The sequence below is a fragment of the Myiozetetes cayanensis genome, unplaced genomic scaffold (genome assembly GCF_022539395.1).
Source record: "Myiozetetes cayanensis isolate MyiCay16 unplaced genomic scaffold, myiCay2020 scf23, whole genome shotgun sequence".
Taxonomy (NCBI): Eukaryota; Metazoa; Chordata; class Aves; order Passeriformes; family Tyrannidae; genus Myiozetetes; species Myiozetetes cayanensis.
Window position 1 is genome coordinate 5838800 of NW_026087445.1, and position 14589 is coordinate 5853388.

At 59.5% G+C, this 14589-nt stretch overlaps 1 protein-coding gene across 1 annotated transcript in view; it reads left to right on the forward strand.

Moving 5' to 3' along the window:
- The window catches only part of HMCN2 (hemicentin 2), a 33913-nt gene that overhangs the window by 12106 nt on the left and 7218 nt on the right, over positions 1 to 14589 (forward strand). Inside the window, 34 exon segments of the mRNA XM_050319937.1 lie at positions 54 to 230; positions 2867 to 2986; positions 3152 to 3313; positions 3534 to 3815; positions 4376 to 4543; positions 4708 to 4821; positions 5010 to 5096; positions 5597 to 5788; positions 6198 to 6371; positions 6736 to 6849; positions 7107 to 7249; positions 7425 to 7575; positions 7802 to 8020; positions 8224 to 8337; positions 8404 to 8591; positions 8767 to 8863; positions 9132 to 9293; positions 9676 to 9789; positions 9896 to 10027; positions 10487 to 10630; positions 10731 to 10829; positions 10832 to 10889; positions 11199 to 11323; positions 11407 to 11590; positions 11755 to 11852; positions 12157 to 12423; positions 12522 to 12712; positions 12787 to 12868; positions 13125 to 13215; positions 13217 to 13259; positions 13384 to 13525; positions 13722 to 13869; positions 14122 to 14249; positions 14377 to 14533. Of these exon segments, the coding sequence (XP_050175894.1) occupies positions 54 to 230; positions 2867 to 2986; positions 3152 to 3313; positions 3534 to 3815; positions 4376 to 4543; positions 4708 to 4821; positions 5010 to 5096; positions 5597 to 5788; positions 6198 to 6371; positions 6736 to 6849; positions 7107 to 7249; positions 7425 to 7575; positions 7802 to 8020; positions 8224 to 8337; positions 8404 to 8591; positions 8767 to 8863; positions 9132 to 9293; positions 9676 to 9789; positions 9896 to 10027; positions 10487 to 10630; positions 10731 to 10829; positions 10832 to 10889; positions 11199 to 11323; positions 11407 to 11590; positions 11755 to 11852; positions 12157 to 12423; positions 12522 to 12712; positions 12787 to 12868; positions 13125 to 13215; positions 13217 to 13259; positions 13384 to 13525; positions 13722 to 13869; positions 14122 to 14249; positions 14377 to 14533 (4867 nt within the window).

The window sequence follows — 14589 nt, forward strand, 5'->3', positions numbered from 1 at the left end:
GTGAGAGGACAGCAGCACTGCACCTCACAGCTTGGCTCCCTGATTTCCTCCAGACATCACCTGGCACAAGGGGCACGAGGAGTTCTTGGCTGGACCGGGACAGACCCTGTCCAGGGACGGGAAGCGCTTGGAGTTCTGGCGTGCCCGGCTCTCTGATGCCGGCAGATACCGCTGCGTGGCCTCCAACGTGGCCGGTGTGGCTGAGCTCTGGTACAGCCTGCAGGTCACTGGTGAGTGCACACTGAGAGATGGGTGCTTTCCCCGTGGAATCCCTCATGTGAGCACGAAACCAGTGGGGCTGTCCCAGCCCTTGGGATGCATCCCTGGAAGGTGGATTTAGCAATTCCAACCATGCAATCCCCTGCGTCCATCCCAAGTCATGTCCTAGGAAACCAGGACCCCTGGATGGGTGCTGCCTGATCCCCATCACAGTCTCCTGCCCACCCTGTCCCTTTTGTGCCCTGCTGTGCCTGGTGACATTCCTCTGTCCCCCAGTGCCCCCACAGATCACAGCTGGCACCAGCTCCCTCACAGTGCTGGTGAATGAGCCGGTGACACTGGAATGTGATGCCAGGGGGACTCCAGCTCCGATGCTGCTGTGGCTGAAGGATGGCAATCCAGTGCCCAGCGAGGCAATGGGTGGCCCACAGGTGAGACAAATCCTGATGGAGAGGGACTCACTGGACATGTCCCTCCAGGAAGGTGCTCTTTTTTCTTGTCTGGCTTTAAAAAAACAGCTGCTGGAGCTGAGCATGTGCAATGTCACCCAGACCTGCACCATGTTTGGTCCATGGGGCACAGACCTGCTCAGCCCTGCACGGAGCTTTCCTACCATGAAGTGCAGGACCGGGCAGAAGGTCCCTGGGAAGTTTTGGGAATGGGTTCAAGGCAGGCTTATGCCCACTCCCCCATCCCTGCAAGGCAGCATGCAGCCCAGCTGCCTATGAGTTGCTCTGGTTCCGTGCTCATCTGGGCTGTCTGTGTCTTGGGGAAGCACAGATCCTCTCTGGCGGGCACGTGCTGTCCCTGCCCACCGCCCGTCTCCAGGACTCAGGGACGTACACGTGTGTAGCCAGCAATGCCCTGGGGGAGGACAGACACGAGACCACCCTCGAGGTGCAGTGTAAGTACCCCTGTGTGTCCCAGCCCCTTCCTGCCAGTGTGGGTTGGACGTGATCCTTGGGACTGTGGGGCTGCTCTGCCGTCCCCTGGCGAGATCACGGGGCTGGGGAGGATCAAAGTGGGTGGCTTGGGAGAGGTGTTGCCCTGTTGATCTGTTTTCCAGTGCCCCCTACCACGCTGGGTGAGGAGGAGAATGTGACTGTCATCGTCAACCAGCCCGTGACCCTGCAGTGTCTGACCCCCAGGGTCCCTGCTCAGGGGCCCCGCTGGCTGAAGGACGGGAGTTTGTTCACACCAGGGCCGGGTGTGCAGCTGTCTGCAGATGGGACTGTGCTCCAGGTGATGTTTGGGAATACTGCAGGGGATGGCAGGGCAAATGGGGCTGTGAAGGTACCTGTCTCCTCTTCCTCACCCTTGCAAGAGAGTGAGTGCAGAGGGAGGGGGTGTCCCAGCCCATGGCTCAGCACCATTCCCACCCTTCATGCTGGTTCCATCCCGATGCCTTCCACTGGCACAAAATCCTGCCATGGAGAGGCTGTGTGGGTCCAGCTCTGCTTGTGTGTCTGCTTAGCATCTCTCTTTGTTTGGGCAGATTGGGCAAGCCACCATGCAGGATGTGGGCAGGTACACGTGCCAGGTGCCCGGCCACCCCGAGAGACACTTCAACCTCCACGTGTGGGGTAAGGGCCACTGTGGCTGAAACACCCCATCAGGGGCATATAGATATGGTTTGGAAAACACCTGACCAAAATATTAACATTCTGCAAAACGACACACCTGGAGGTGTCAGGGAACCCCCACCAGGCTGAGGTGAGAGGGGGGAAAAAAGGATGTTTGCCTGAGCCTTGGGGGGAGATTTCAGTGATGAAGCAGAAGTAGTGTCTTTCTGAAATTTGGGCAGGAGACTGAAGGATTTCCTCGCTGTTGCCAGGACTTCCCTGTCCTTTCTTTGCAGTCCATCAGCACAGTGGTCACTGTAGGTTCTCTCCCCCTGGCCAAGCTGGGGGGGATGCAAGCGGTGGTGGCTCCAGGGCTGCTGCCAAGACAGCCACTGGACACTTTTTCTCACTTGATCTGAGTGTCTTTGGATCCTCCCAGACCACTCAGCATGTCCACAGTGCAAGGGTCTGGCTTTTCTCAGGGATACTCTAGGCCAGTTGGTGGAAGTCCTGAGGGCAGGTAGCCAGGGAGTGGAGAAAATCCAGTTCTCCTGGTCTGGGCTTCTTCCTGCAATCCCTTCCCAGGGAAATGTTTGCACGTCTGCCGTCCTGGCTCGGGTGGATTGTTTGGGTTCTGCTGGTTTTGTTTTTCAGGGGTTTCTGGGTGTTGGGGTTTTTCTTCTACAAATTTGATATCCCTCATGGGAAGGAGTTACTGTTTTCCAGCCAGCTGTATTTATGAGCAACTGAGAACAGCATCTGAATAATGGAAAGAGTTGGGTAACCTTCCCAGCGAGCAGGGCTACTTAATAAGGCTGTGTCTGGCCAGCCTGACCTTGGCCTGCTTGTGTGCCTGGCGTGGGATGCTTGGTCATCCTCTGCTGTGGGCCACGTGCAGTTAAAAGCATCTCTCACTTGGCTGGAGAGACAAGATTATTGTTTCCACATGGAGACAGGGCATGGGAGTCCCACTGGTTTTTGAGTGGCACCCAGCAGAGCTGCAGGTAGTGTGTATCCAGCAGGATGGAGCTGCCCTTCTCTTCTTGTCTGGTGCCATCAACGAGCTGCTCCTCTTGTCCCTGCAGTGCCTCCGTCCTTCTCCTCGGCAGAGCCCGAGCCTGTGTCTGTGCTGGAGGGGCAGTCTGTCAGGCTGGCCTGCGAGTGCCATGGGATCCCCTTCCCCACCCTGAGCTGGCAGAAGGATGGTAGGGCACTGCTTCTCAGTCTCATCCCTCCCCACACACGTGCTGGCCCAGATGTTGGTCTCCTTGGAGCAAGGAGTGCTTTATGCCGAGCCATCTCCAGCTTCTGGGTAGGAATTGCTCCTGCTGGGAGCCTGAGAGGAGGCTGCTCTCCCCTCTCCTGGGCAGGTGAGCCCCTCTCCACCCAACCTGGGAGCCCAAAGCTGGTGTCCATGGGAGGGAGTGTGGTGTACATCGAGAAGGTACAACTGGTGGACGAGGGGACTTACACCTGTGAGTGCAGGAATGCCGCCGGCAGCAGCAGCAAGGAGCATCGCCTGGAGGTGCACGGTGAGCTGGGGGGCCCAGAGATGTACAGGACTCATGGGGGTGGCTGAAGGTGTTGTCACCTCTCTCAGTGCAAGGTCCAGCTGGACCTAAAAGCCGTTGCCTGGTGCCTTGGGTATTTTGGAAGGGATGCTGCTACCCAGGCTGGCTTTGCCCTTCCACTTGTGCACGGCCAAGGGAGTTGCTACAGCGTCACCTCCCCGCTGTGTCCCTCTGCCCACAGCACTGCCAAGGGTCCAGGGCAGCAGAAACTCCCCAAGGAAGGTTTCTGTCATCGAGGGTGGTGAGACAGTCCTGGAGTGCGAGGCCACGGGGATGCCACCACCCTCCGTGACGTGGGTGAAGGACGGGCAGCCCGTGGCTGGTGGGGACGGGCTCCTGCTCACGGAGCAAGGGAGGCGGCTGCACATCCACAGGGCAGAGGTGACCCACACAGGACACTACACTTGTCTGGTGGCCAGTGCAGAGGGGCAGGAGCAGAGGGAGTTTGATGTTGTGGTGCACGGTAAGGAGGTGGGATGGGGCTGCTGGTGGTGGGGTGTGGATGCAGGCGAGATCAGGAGGGTGGTGATGTCCCACGTGGAGCAACCTGATGTGGAGTGGAGTAGATCCTGGACAACCAAGCATGTAGAAGGTCTTGGCTCAGCAGGGTTATGCTCTGGGAATAGCTGTAGAATCGGGTCCTTTAGGCAGGAGTTTGTTTCCAGAGTCAACACAGCAAATCATCCCACTCTTTATAAAGTCCTACTCAAGGAATTGAGAAACCCCATGAGCTGAACTTGAGCTATAAAAGGCCTGAAGTGGCTCAGGGCGTGTGGTCAGCTTGGTGTCACACTGTAAGCCTGGGCTCAGGTGTGCAGGTAAGTGGCACATTCTTGCCATGGGTCAACTGTCCCAAAACACCTTCAAAGTCAACAACTCCAGTTGATGCTAATGGTACTTCTGGGCTTGTGTCCTCAAACTCTACAAACCAGGAAGGTGGGGAAAAGCCAAATTCACTCACTTTACTTTCTCTGATGTCTTGTGTGCTTTGCAAATGGATGTCCCTCCTTTCTGTATCCCCAGTTCCTCCAGAGTTCATTCAAGGATCAGGATTGACAACCAATGTCACCATCTCCCTGCAAGAATCCCTGACACTGACCTGTGAGGCCATTGGTGTTCCCCAGCCCACAGTCACCTGGTTCTGGGATGGCTCTCCTGTCACCCCCAGCGAGCACATGCATGTGCTTTCAGGTCAGGGGTCTGGATGCTGTGAGAGTTGAGTGCTTTCAGAAGTGCTTTTGCCCCAACACTGATGAGTTTAAACTCACGGTGGAGCTCCAGCCCCACAGGAGCACTGCTGGGATGTGTTGGTGCCTGGATCAGGGCCCTTAGACCCCTGTGCTCTGTGCTTCCAGGGGGCTGGCTGCTGAGGATCACCCATGCAGGAGCACAGGATGGTGGCCACTATTCCTGCCTGGCCAGTAACATCGCTGGGGAGGCCAGGAGGCATTTCTACGTGGAGGTCCTGGGTAAGGAGGGGTCTTCTGCCTGCTGCAGGATTCCTGGTGGGATTTCAGAGCTCCACCCTTGCAGGAACAGGCATGAGTTACAACTGGACATGCTGGACATGCTTGAGCCCTTTGTGCCTTAGGATGTGAGCTCAGAGGCTCAGCGATGCTGGCCAGCTGCTGAGATCCCTGGTGGCTTGTGTTCCCAGTTCCTCCCCACATCGAGAATGCAGGTGAAGAAGAGACAATCCAAGTGCCTGAGGGTCACCCTGTCACCTGGTCCTGCCTGGCCACAGGTGAGCATCAAGCCGGCAGGGGAGGTGGCATGAGCAGGTGGGAGATGGGGCTCAGGAACAGACCTGAGTTTCCCTTTGGGATGCGGAACAAACAGATGACTCCAGTCAAAGACGCAAGAAATTGTCTGAAGAGCCTTTTTGGGACAGTTCCTGGCTTTGCAGTTGGGCTTTCCGGGAAGCACTAGGGTGGGGACGCCCACGTGAGGAGCTTGTTCCACAATGTAAGCTCCAATCTTTCCCAAATGGCGCTAAAATTCCTCTCATCTGGTTCTTCCTTCAGTGACGGGAATAATTAATCACCTCCCACTCAGGACAGTTCTCTTTCTTCTTCCTGGCTCATCCAGCTGCCTCTAAAAACCTGATCCAGATCGTGATAATTTTGATTTGGGCTGATGTCCCTGCTTTCCAGAAAAGTTCTGGTGCAGTGACCCTGGTCAGGGTGTGCTCACACATGGAAAAGCTTTACACCAAGGCCAAAACCTGCTTTCCACCCCACACAGGAAACCCACAACCTAAGGTCACCTGGCTGAAAGACAACCACCCTCTTCCCAGTGGAGACACCTTCTCCATGTCCTCTGACAGCTCCGTGCTCCACATCCCCCGAGCCTCCCTGGCTCACACCGGCCTCTACTCCTGTGTGGCCTCCAATCCTGTGGCAAACCAGACCAAGCACTACCTGCTGGATGTTTTGGGTATGAGATCCCTTTGAATGGAGGCAGAACCCTCAGGTGTGAGCAGACTCAGAGGGTTTTAATGGCCTGCCCCAGGTGGGTGGTGAGGATCCCTTGGTCCTGCAGCCAGCAGCTTGGCATGAGGTCCTAGACCTGTCCCAAAGCCCCTGTGAGATCTCATGGGGGAACTAAAGTGTCCACCTAGTGCAGGATCCATCTCTGATGGTGGCTTGTGGAAAGGGAGAATTTGTCTTCTGTGTCCCCCATGTTTTTGGAGGGCAGCAGGACAAGGCAGAATCTGAAGCCGGCACGTGCTGTGACCAAGTGCAACTCCCTGAACTTGGACCGTGCTCTCTGGTGGGGGGGATGAAGCACTGAGAAGCCTGAGTGTGTGCTAATGCTGATCTGCCACACAAACCTGTCTCTGCAGCCACTCCTACCTTAGCTCAAGATGCCCACGATGCTGCTGCAGAAGAAGTCACAGTGATCATCAACAACCCCGTCTCCCTGGTCTGCGAGGCTCTGCCATACCCATCTCCCAACATCACCTGGCTTAAGGATGAGGTTCCTCTCAAAGCATCAAGGAATGTCCTCCTGCTCCCTGGTACCGTGCTGGTGTCCGCTGGCTTTGCACGACTGTGGTAACCCCTTGCTGCATGTCTGGGGGAGTGGGAGCAGGGCCTTTTCTTGGGCTGGCTTTGGTCCAGGGCAGTGGGATGGTGAGTCATCATCCTACAGGACCCAAGGGGCTCAGACCCATCAGGTAGATGCTGCTCTTCCCTGTGCTGCATCCTCTGGAATTAGCTAGAGCCTCCTCAGTGCTGGTTTTTATAAGCCTGGCACCAGACCCCCTCGAGCCAGGCTGGTGGGTGGTCAGCAGGTCCCTTGAGATGCCTTCAGGTGCTGCACTGGGGGTAGACAGCTGTGGCTGTGAGCAGCGACCCTCTCAGGAGACCCCCTTTGCCCAGGTGGCCACGGGCTGCAGATCCTGAATGCCCAGGAGGAGGACGCGGGCACGTACAGCTGCATCGTGGCCAGCGAGGACGGGGAGGCTGTGAAGAACTACGATGTGAAGGTCCTGGGTGCGGGAGCTCTCCGTGGCCTTCCTAATTCTAGCAGTGACCCCACTACTGCAATCCAAACCAGTGCTTATTCCTCTCCCTTCCTCTCCCTTCCTCTCCCTGGTCCCAGTACAGACACCTGAGGGACATGACTTACCAAGGGTCCATCTCTGGGTGTCAGCACTGCCCTGAGGTGCTGCCTGTCACTGATCAGGGCAGAGCAAGGGCACCCTGGGGGGCTCTTCTCTCATCCCAGCCCTGTTGTATCTCCCCACTAGTTCCTCCTTGGATTGCCAGAGATGACCCTTTGGGGGAGTTTGCTGTGAAAGAGGTGAAAACCAAGGTCAACAGCACAGTGATGCTGGAGTGTGAGACCTGGGCTGTGCCTGAGCCAACCATCCGGTGGTACAAGGACAAGCAGGTGAGGTCCCAGCTGTGACCAGGGAGGAGCTGCTGAGTTTGGGGACTGTCCCAGGTGGATGGAGTGGGAAGATACCCTTTATATGGCTGTATGGGCTCTGTCCTGCTCCTGGGTGTCTAATTCTCCTCCTGCCCTTCTGTTTCTTCCCTGCCCTGGGTCTGGGGTCTCCATGTAGCTCCTGGAAAGCACTGGACACCTCCAGATCCTCAGTGAAGGGCAGGTCCTTCAGATCAAACCAGCCAGTGCCTCGGATTCGGGGCACTACACCTGTGTGGCCACCAACGCTGTGGGCGAAGATGACAGGGACTTCATCGTGCATGTCCAAGGTGGGCTCTGGGTGGAGAACCTGCACCCAGAGCAGTGGGTGTCTCAGCAAGAGGAGGGGTCCTTGGTGGGGTTCTGTGCGGGAGCAGAGCAGGATGAGCAGGAAAAAAGTTTATGCCTGATGGAACAACATCTCCTTGGTCCTAGTCAGGCCTGGGTAGGTGCTGCGGTTGCACCTGGGGGTGTGAGTCCCTGTTCCCCACAGCTGACCACAGCCTGTCCCTGCAGTGCCCCCGCTCTTCCAGCAGCAAACAAGCCCCAAAGAAGCTCTCGAGATCTTCTACCGGGAGGAAGACCAGGATGGGGAGGTGACAGAGCACCGGCAGGCTGTCCTTGACCAGCCCACCGCACTCTACTGCGACACCAGCGCCATCCCAACCCCCCAGCTCACCTGGTACAAGGACGGGGAGCCCCTCTCCCCTGGCCCAGGGGTGCTGATGCTGTTAGGTAATGGGCACAGACCCCCACTGTGGGGGGTTTGGGGGGCAGTCCTGCAGCAGCTGTGTGGGTTGAGCGCACCCACAGCACGGCAGAGGTTGGATCTTGTCCCCTTGCTCCCGCCAGCGTGCACAGCACCTGCGGGGTCCCTGAGGCTGCATTAGGGATTGGAGGGGACAGCCCACAGACGTGCCCCTGTGCCTGTGCTGCAGGGGGCCGGGTGCTGCAGCTGCCGGCAGTGCAGGAGGAGGACGCGGGCAGATACACCTGCGAGGCGGCCAACGCCGCGGGACGGGACCGCCTGCACTACGAGCTGGAGGTGCTGAGTGAGTACAGGGCCAGGGGGATATCGGATGGAGGCACAGGGCAGCCCCATAACCGCCTGCTTCCAGCTGCCCCGGCCATCCGGGGTGGCACAGAGGACCCGCCTGAGGAGGTGACGGCCACCGTCAACGGCACCGTCCACTTCAAGTGTGAAGCGACCGGGCACCCGGAGCCCGCTGTGTCCTGGCTCTGGGATGATGTCCCCGTTGTGACTGGCCCACGGCACCGGATCCTGGAGGGTGGCACGGTCCTTCAGGTTGGTGTCCCCTTGGGCAGGTGGCTGTGCCAGGGAGGAACGTGTGAGGGGATGGGGCACTCTTTCCTCCTAGAGGAGGCTGCCCTGGTCTCACCAGGAGCTTGGTTCCCATGGGAGCCCCAACAGAGCCCTGGCTCAGGGCAGCCCTCAGTGTGGCCCTGCTCCCCCTTTGCAGGTGGTTGCAGTGGAGGCGGGTGACACTGGTAGATACACATGTGTGGCTGAGAACCCGGCTGGGTCTGCTGAGAAGCACTTCGCCCTCACTGTGCAGGGTAAGGCATCTCACCTTCTGTGGGTCACTGATTTACCCCCTTCTGGCTCCTCCTCCTCCTCCACCTGCTGGAATCTCCCGTGGTTCTGGAACTGCATGGCTGCCTCTGTCCCCTCGTGCTTGTCATGCTCATTCTGTGCAAGGAGGTCGAGGGGCCACATGCTCTGAGCAGGCGAGAGAAGCTCTGTGCATGTTTCCTCCTGGGGAGAACTCAGCCTCCGTGGTGATGGTTCCCCTATGGCATTGTCTTTTGGGATGCACTGGAGCAGAAGCTCCCTGGATTGTGGATACAAACCCTGAAAGCGTCGATGGCATCGTCAATGGCAGCGTCTCTCTGGTGTGCGATGTCCAACCCTACCCGGCTGCTGAGATCGCCTGGTACAAGGATGGCCACGTCCTGCAGCTCAGTGAGGGGGTGACCATCACCCCAGGTACAGTGGGATGAGCAGGGTTGATGCTCCAGTCTGTGCCCTAGAGCTTGGCACAGCCTCGGGCTCTAACTTCCCTCACCCCCTTAATGGGTGCTGCCCGTGGGACTTGAGCTCAGATTTTGACTACACAGTGACCACGTGCTGCCAAATCATCTCCTCTGGGCTCCAAAGGCTGCATCCTGAAAACTCTGTGCTGCCACCCCCCCAGGAGCTCAGCTCCCTTTCCTTCGGTGCACAGTGAGGCCTCAGACCTCAAAGAAGGACTTTGATGGCCAGACTCCTCTTACATGGAGCTCGGCCAGCTGCTGGGGGCCCTGTCAGTTTGCTGGTGGGGTGGTCCTGCTCCAGCCTGACCTGACTCCCTGCTTTTGACTTCTTCCAGACTCACGGGTGCTACAGCTCCATCACCTGCAGCTTTCCAGCTCAGGCACATACACGTGTGTGGCACTGAACGTGGCCGGCCAGGATGAGAAGCGCTTCATCCTCAATGTCCACGGTGAGTGTGAAGGCTCAGCCAGGAGCTCTGCCTCTCAGAGCACACAGTGAGGAACCCTCGTCTGAGCATTCCTGCTCACACCCCCATCCCTGCTCCTCTGTCTCAGAGCCCCCAGGCATCCAGGACCTGCAGCAGGAGACACTCGAAGCTGACATTGGGACCCACCTCGTCCTGACCTGCCAAGTCCCCGGGGTGGCCGTGCCCACTGTCACCTGGCTGAAGGATGGGAGCCCCCTGGGTATGTGTGCTGGGCTGTCACCACCAACCTGTTCCCCTGAAGGAGTCCTGCCTCAGTTTCCCCACTTCCAACCCTGCTGCAAGAGACCCTCAGGAGCTCACAGGGAGGGGGCAGAGTATGAAAGAGTTGTTTTCCCTGAGTGCTTTTAAGAGGCCTCAGATTCATTCTTGAGGCTTGAAGAAATGAGGTGTGGGTATGAAACCTGATGGAGGGGGATGTGGGTGTGAACTCTCTGGGTACCAGCCCTTGGGGTACCTGCTGGGACAGGGGTTTGCCCCAAAACCAGTAGCTCTTTTCTCCTGTAAAGTACCAGCAGTGCTCACTGCAAAGTCTCTGCTGTGCTTTAACAGCGTCCCCAAACCTGGGTCCCGGGGTGGGAAGGGGGTAGCACGACAGTGAGCTTGGGGAGGGCTCAGTGGAGGAGCACTGCTCACTCCTCTTCACCCTGTGTCCTTGCAGAGAGCAGCCCAGAGCAGGGCCTGGTGTCTGGGGGGGCCCAGCTCCAGCTCAGCCCCCTCCAGCCCTTCCACCAGGGCCGATACACCTGCCTGGCACGGGGCCCAGGGGCCGAGACACGCAAGGACTTCGTGGTGCTGGTGCGAGGTAGGGCTTCCCTGAGGCAGCCAGGTCACTGTGGGCTCTCCTTCGGAGGGGAGCCTTCCTCCTCCTCCTCTCCCTCAGCATCCCTCTCTTCTCGGTGCAGTGGCCCCCCAGATCACCAGTGCAGGGGTCCCCAGTGAGCACAGCGTGCTGGAGGGCGGCGGGGTGAGGCTGGAGTGCCGGGCTCAGGGGCAGCCCACCCCCAGATCTCCTGGCTGAAGGATGGGCAACCCCTGGAGCTGCAGCCCCCCTCACATGCTCGGTGAGTCTGGGTGGGGGAACCACCTGAGGGGTGACCACTGTGCCTCAGTTTCCCCAGGTGCAAAATTGCCATGCAAGGCATGTTGAGTTCTGTTGCTTCTTCCCATTGTTTGGTCTGGGACACGCTCGTGTAAGCTCTTTGCTGGGAGTTGCTGAGACACCACCATCGTGGGTGTCCAGGATGGTCATTGTGGCACCCTGGCACGGTCCCAGTTGATCCCTGGGCTTGCAACCAAGCACAGAGCACCTCTGCCCCCTTGGGCACGCTGGGGATGGGCACACGGGTCACTTCCCTGTCCTTCCCACACAGGATGTCCCCGGATGGCAGCTCCCTGCTCCTGGAGGGGCTCCAAGCCGCCGACTCCGGGGCGTACACCTGCCTGGCCCGGAACAGCGCTGGCGAGGACACGCGGCTGCACACCCTGAGCGTGCTGGGTGAGCGGGGCCGGCACCTGCGGGGCACTGCCAGGGCGACTCGCCCCCGACAGCCCCATCATCCCCTCTGTCCCCCCGCCCAGTCCCTCCCACCATCGAGAGAGGTGCCGATGACCCGGAGGCGGTGCGAGGAGTCCTGTCCGCGGTGGTCACCCTGGAGTGCTGGGCACGGGGGTCCCCTCCGCTGCACGTGAGCTGGCTGAAGGACGGGCTGCCCCTCCGCCTGTCCCCTCGCGTCACCCTGCTGTCGGCCGGGCACGTCCTCCGGTGAGAAGTGACCCTGGAGTGATGCTCAGCCGCAGGCTTTGGGGCTGGTACCCAGGTTGTCGTGCCCCGAGGTGGCTGAGCGTCAGCACGGAGACCCTGGGGAGCAGGGGGTCACCCGGAGCTGATATCTCCTCCCCACCCCTGTGCCCCACTCCATGGACTAGGATCTTCCAGGCACAGGTCTCCGATGCTGGGCTCTACACGTGCGTCGTCTCCAGCCGGGCAGGGGTGGCCGATCGCAGCTTCGTCCTGGAGATACAGGGTATGGGATAGGCGGGGCTTGGGGAGAGGAGAGTGGGGGCACCCAGGCACTGATTTTGCTGGCAGAGCACGTTATGCATCAAGGTTGGGGTTAGGGTCCCCTGTTCCCAAACAGGGTCCTGAGCCATCCCTTGGCTGCTGGCATGGGCTTGGAGGGGATGGAGCAAGGCAGGACCAGCCTGAAAGCAGTCCCAGCGTACCCTGAAGGGAGGCTGAGCAACCTTTGTATGCTCGTAGGACAGCAGGGAACTGCCAAACCCAGTGCCTGAGGATCCAACTTTAAAAAGAAATCCTTCCTTCCCCAGTGCCCCCTGTCCTGAAGAGCCCTGAGAGCAGAGAGGAGCAGATGGTGGCTGAGGGCTCTGATGTCACTTTCACCTGCGAGGCCACTGGGTCTCCAACACCAGCAGTGACCTGGCTGAAGGATGGAGAGCCCCTGGGGCAGCACAGAGATGCTGGTGGCCCACAGCTGAACCTGACAGCCGTGGGGCCATCTGACACAGGGGTGTACTCCTGCCTGGTGGTGAACGAGGTGGGGGAGGCCAGCAAAGCCTTCCACCTCCTGGTGATGGGTGCGTGTCATCCCCCTGGGACTTGGGAAGGGCAGCTTAGCCAATTTTTTGGGAGCAATGAGGGGATGAGTCCTCCTGCCTTACCGTGTGCCTTGCAGAGCCACCCTGTGTCGAGGCTGCATCCCACCCCACTGAGATGTCCATCGCTGTGGGCACCCCACTGGAGCTGACATGTGTGGTGACGGGTGTCCCCATGCCCACTGTCACCTGGGAGAAGGATGGACGGCTGCTGGCAGGGCCCTGGCTCGTGTCGGGGAATGAGAGCACCCTCCGTGTGGAGAGCTCTGAGGTAGGAGCTCCTTTTTCTTCTCCCTGCCTGCATTTTCTTTTGTGCCTCAATTTTTCCCTCTCCTGGCTGTGTAGGTGGCTGACTCTGGCTTGTACACCTGCCTGGCCACTAGCCCTGCTGGGGAGGACAGCAGGAGCTTCCACCTCAGCATCCAAGGTAGGATGATGGGGCCCCAGCAGTGCTGTGAGGAGGGTGCTGCAGGGTGGTCCAGGCTTTGGAGGACCAGAGAGCTGGAGCATCCCTGCATTCCTCTTTGGGATTGGTGGGGGCTGTAAAAAACCTCCAAAGAAGGGTCTGGAGCACAGGATGATGGTCCTGCAGAGTGGGGGCCTATGCATGGCTTATGGGGACAAGGATAGGGGTGTCCAACACACGTTGCACACCCTCTGACTCCCTGATGTGTGTCCCACAGCACCACCCAGCATCGAGAATGTTGGGGAGGTCCCTGTCATCACGGCTGTGGCAGGGGCGCAGCTCGTCCTGGAGTGCCCAGAGGATGCTGAGCCACCCCCCCATGGAGTGGCAGCGGGAGGGCTCCCCAGTGCAGGTACCTGTGACGGGACATGGGGTGGTGCACGGGCAGGGACTGGGATGCACCTGCACCAGCTCCGAGGGGCTGGCAGGGGCTGATGCAGGGAATGATGCTGAGAGGAGCTCCTGGGGGTGTTTAGGAGGATTCCCACAGGCGGGTCCTGGCCAAGGGACGCTTCCTGCAGATCCAGGCTGTGCAGGCAGTGGATGGGGGGGAATACAGCTGCAGGGCCACCAACGCCCTGGGAGACACCAGCCTGCGCCTCCGGGTGCAGGTCCACGGTGAGTGCTGCCCTTCCACTGGCCTTGGCTGGCCCTGAGTGCCAGCTCCTTCCCTGTTTAATCAGGGATGTGGGGTATTATGGGGTGTCTCACGGTAGGATGATGGGGCTGGACTATGCCCAGCCTCCAGTGCTGCTCTGGGCTGGCATCCTCCATCCCTGAGCCCTGTCCCCCACTTTCTGTGGTGCTGCCACAGTGGCCCCAGAGATCCAGCCAGGTCCGGAGGAGGTGAGAGCACTGCTGAACAGCTCAGCTGTGCTGCTGTGCCAGGCAGAGGGGTGGCCCGTGCCCCGGGTGACGTGGTGGAAGGATGGCCAGCTCCTGCCCTTTCCTGAGAATGACAGGTATGAGGCTCTGCAGGTTGGTGGCACCAAGAGCTGGCACTCAGCTAGTGCCACCCTCCACGTCAGTAGGTGATTTGGTGTGCCTGGAGCAGAGGCAGCACTGTCATGCTGTGAAGAGCTGTGCTCTGTCCCCACACCAGCTCACTGGGCACGAGCTGCATATGACTGCAGTGGCACTTGTCACCTTCCCATGGGCTGGTCACTGTGTGATGCAGCCCAGCCATGCAGAACTCCCTTGCTCTCCCTCCCCAGGCTGCAGCTCCTGCCAGGAGGTTCCCTGCAAATCAACCCCGTCCAGGTCCGGGATTCAGGCTATTACCTCTGCATGGCATCCAGCCCTGCCGGTTCTGACCGCCGAGGCCTGAACCTCCATGTCCTGGGTAAGCAGGAGAGCCAGATGGATCCTTCCTAAGCTCACCCCTTTGCAACCCACCACTGCTGGGCTGCTCTCATCAGTGCAATGATGTGCTGCTGTCCTCTGCTCATCACCACCATGCCCTCCCACAGTCCCTCCTGCCATCGCCCCCGGGCCCTCCAACCTCACCCTGCTGGCTCAGCAGCCAGCCACGCTGGGCTGTGACACCTGGGGGTCCCCAGAGCCCCACATCAGGTGGGAGAAGGACGGTCGCCCCCTGAACCCACACCTTCCATCTGGCACCTACAGGTACCCTCAGCACCGGGCACCTCGCCCACCTCTGTAAGGTGGGTTTTACCCCCTCC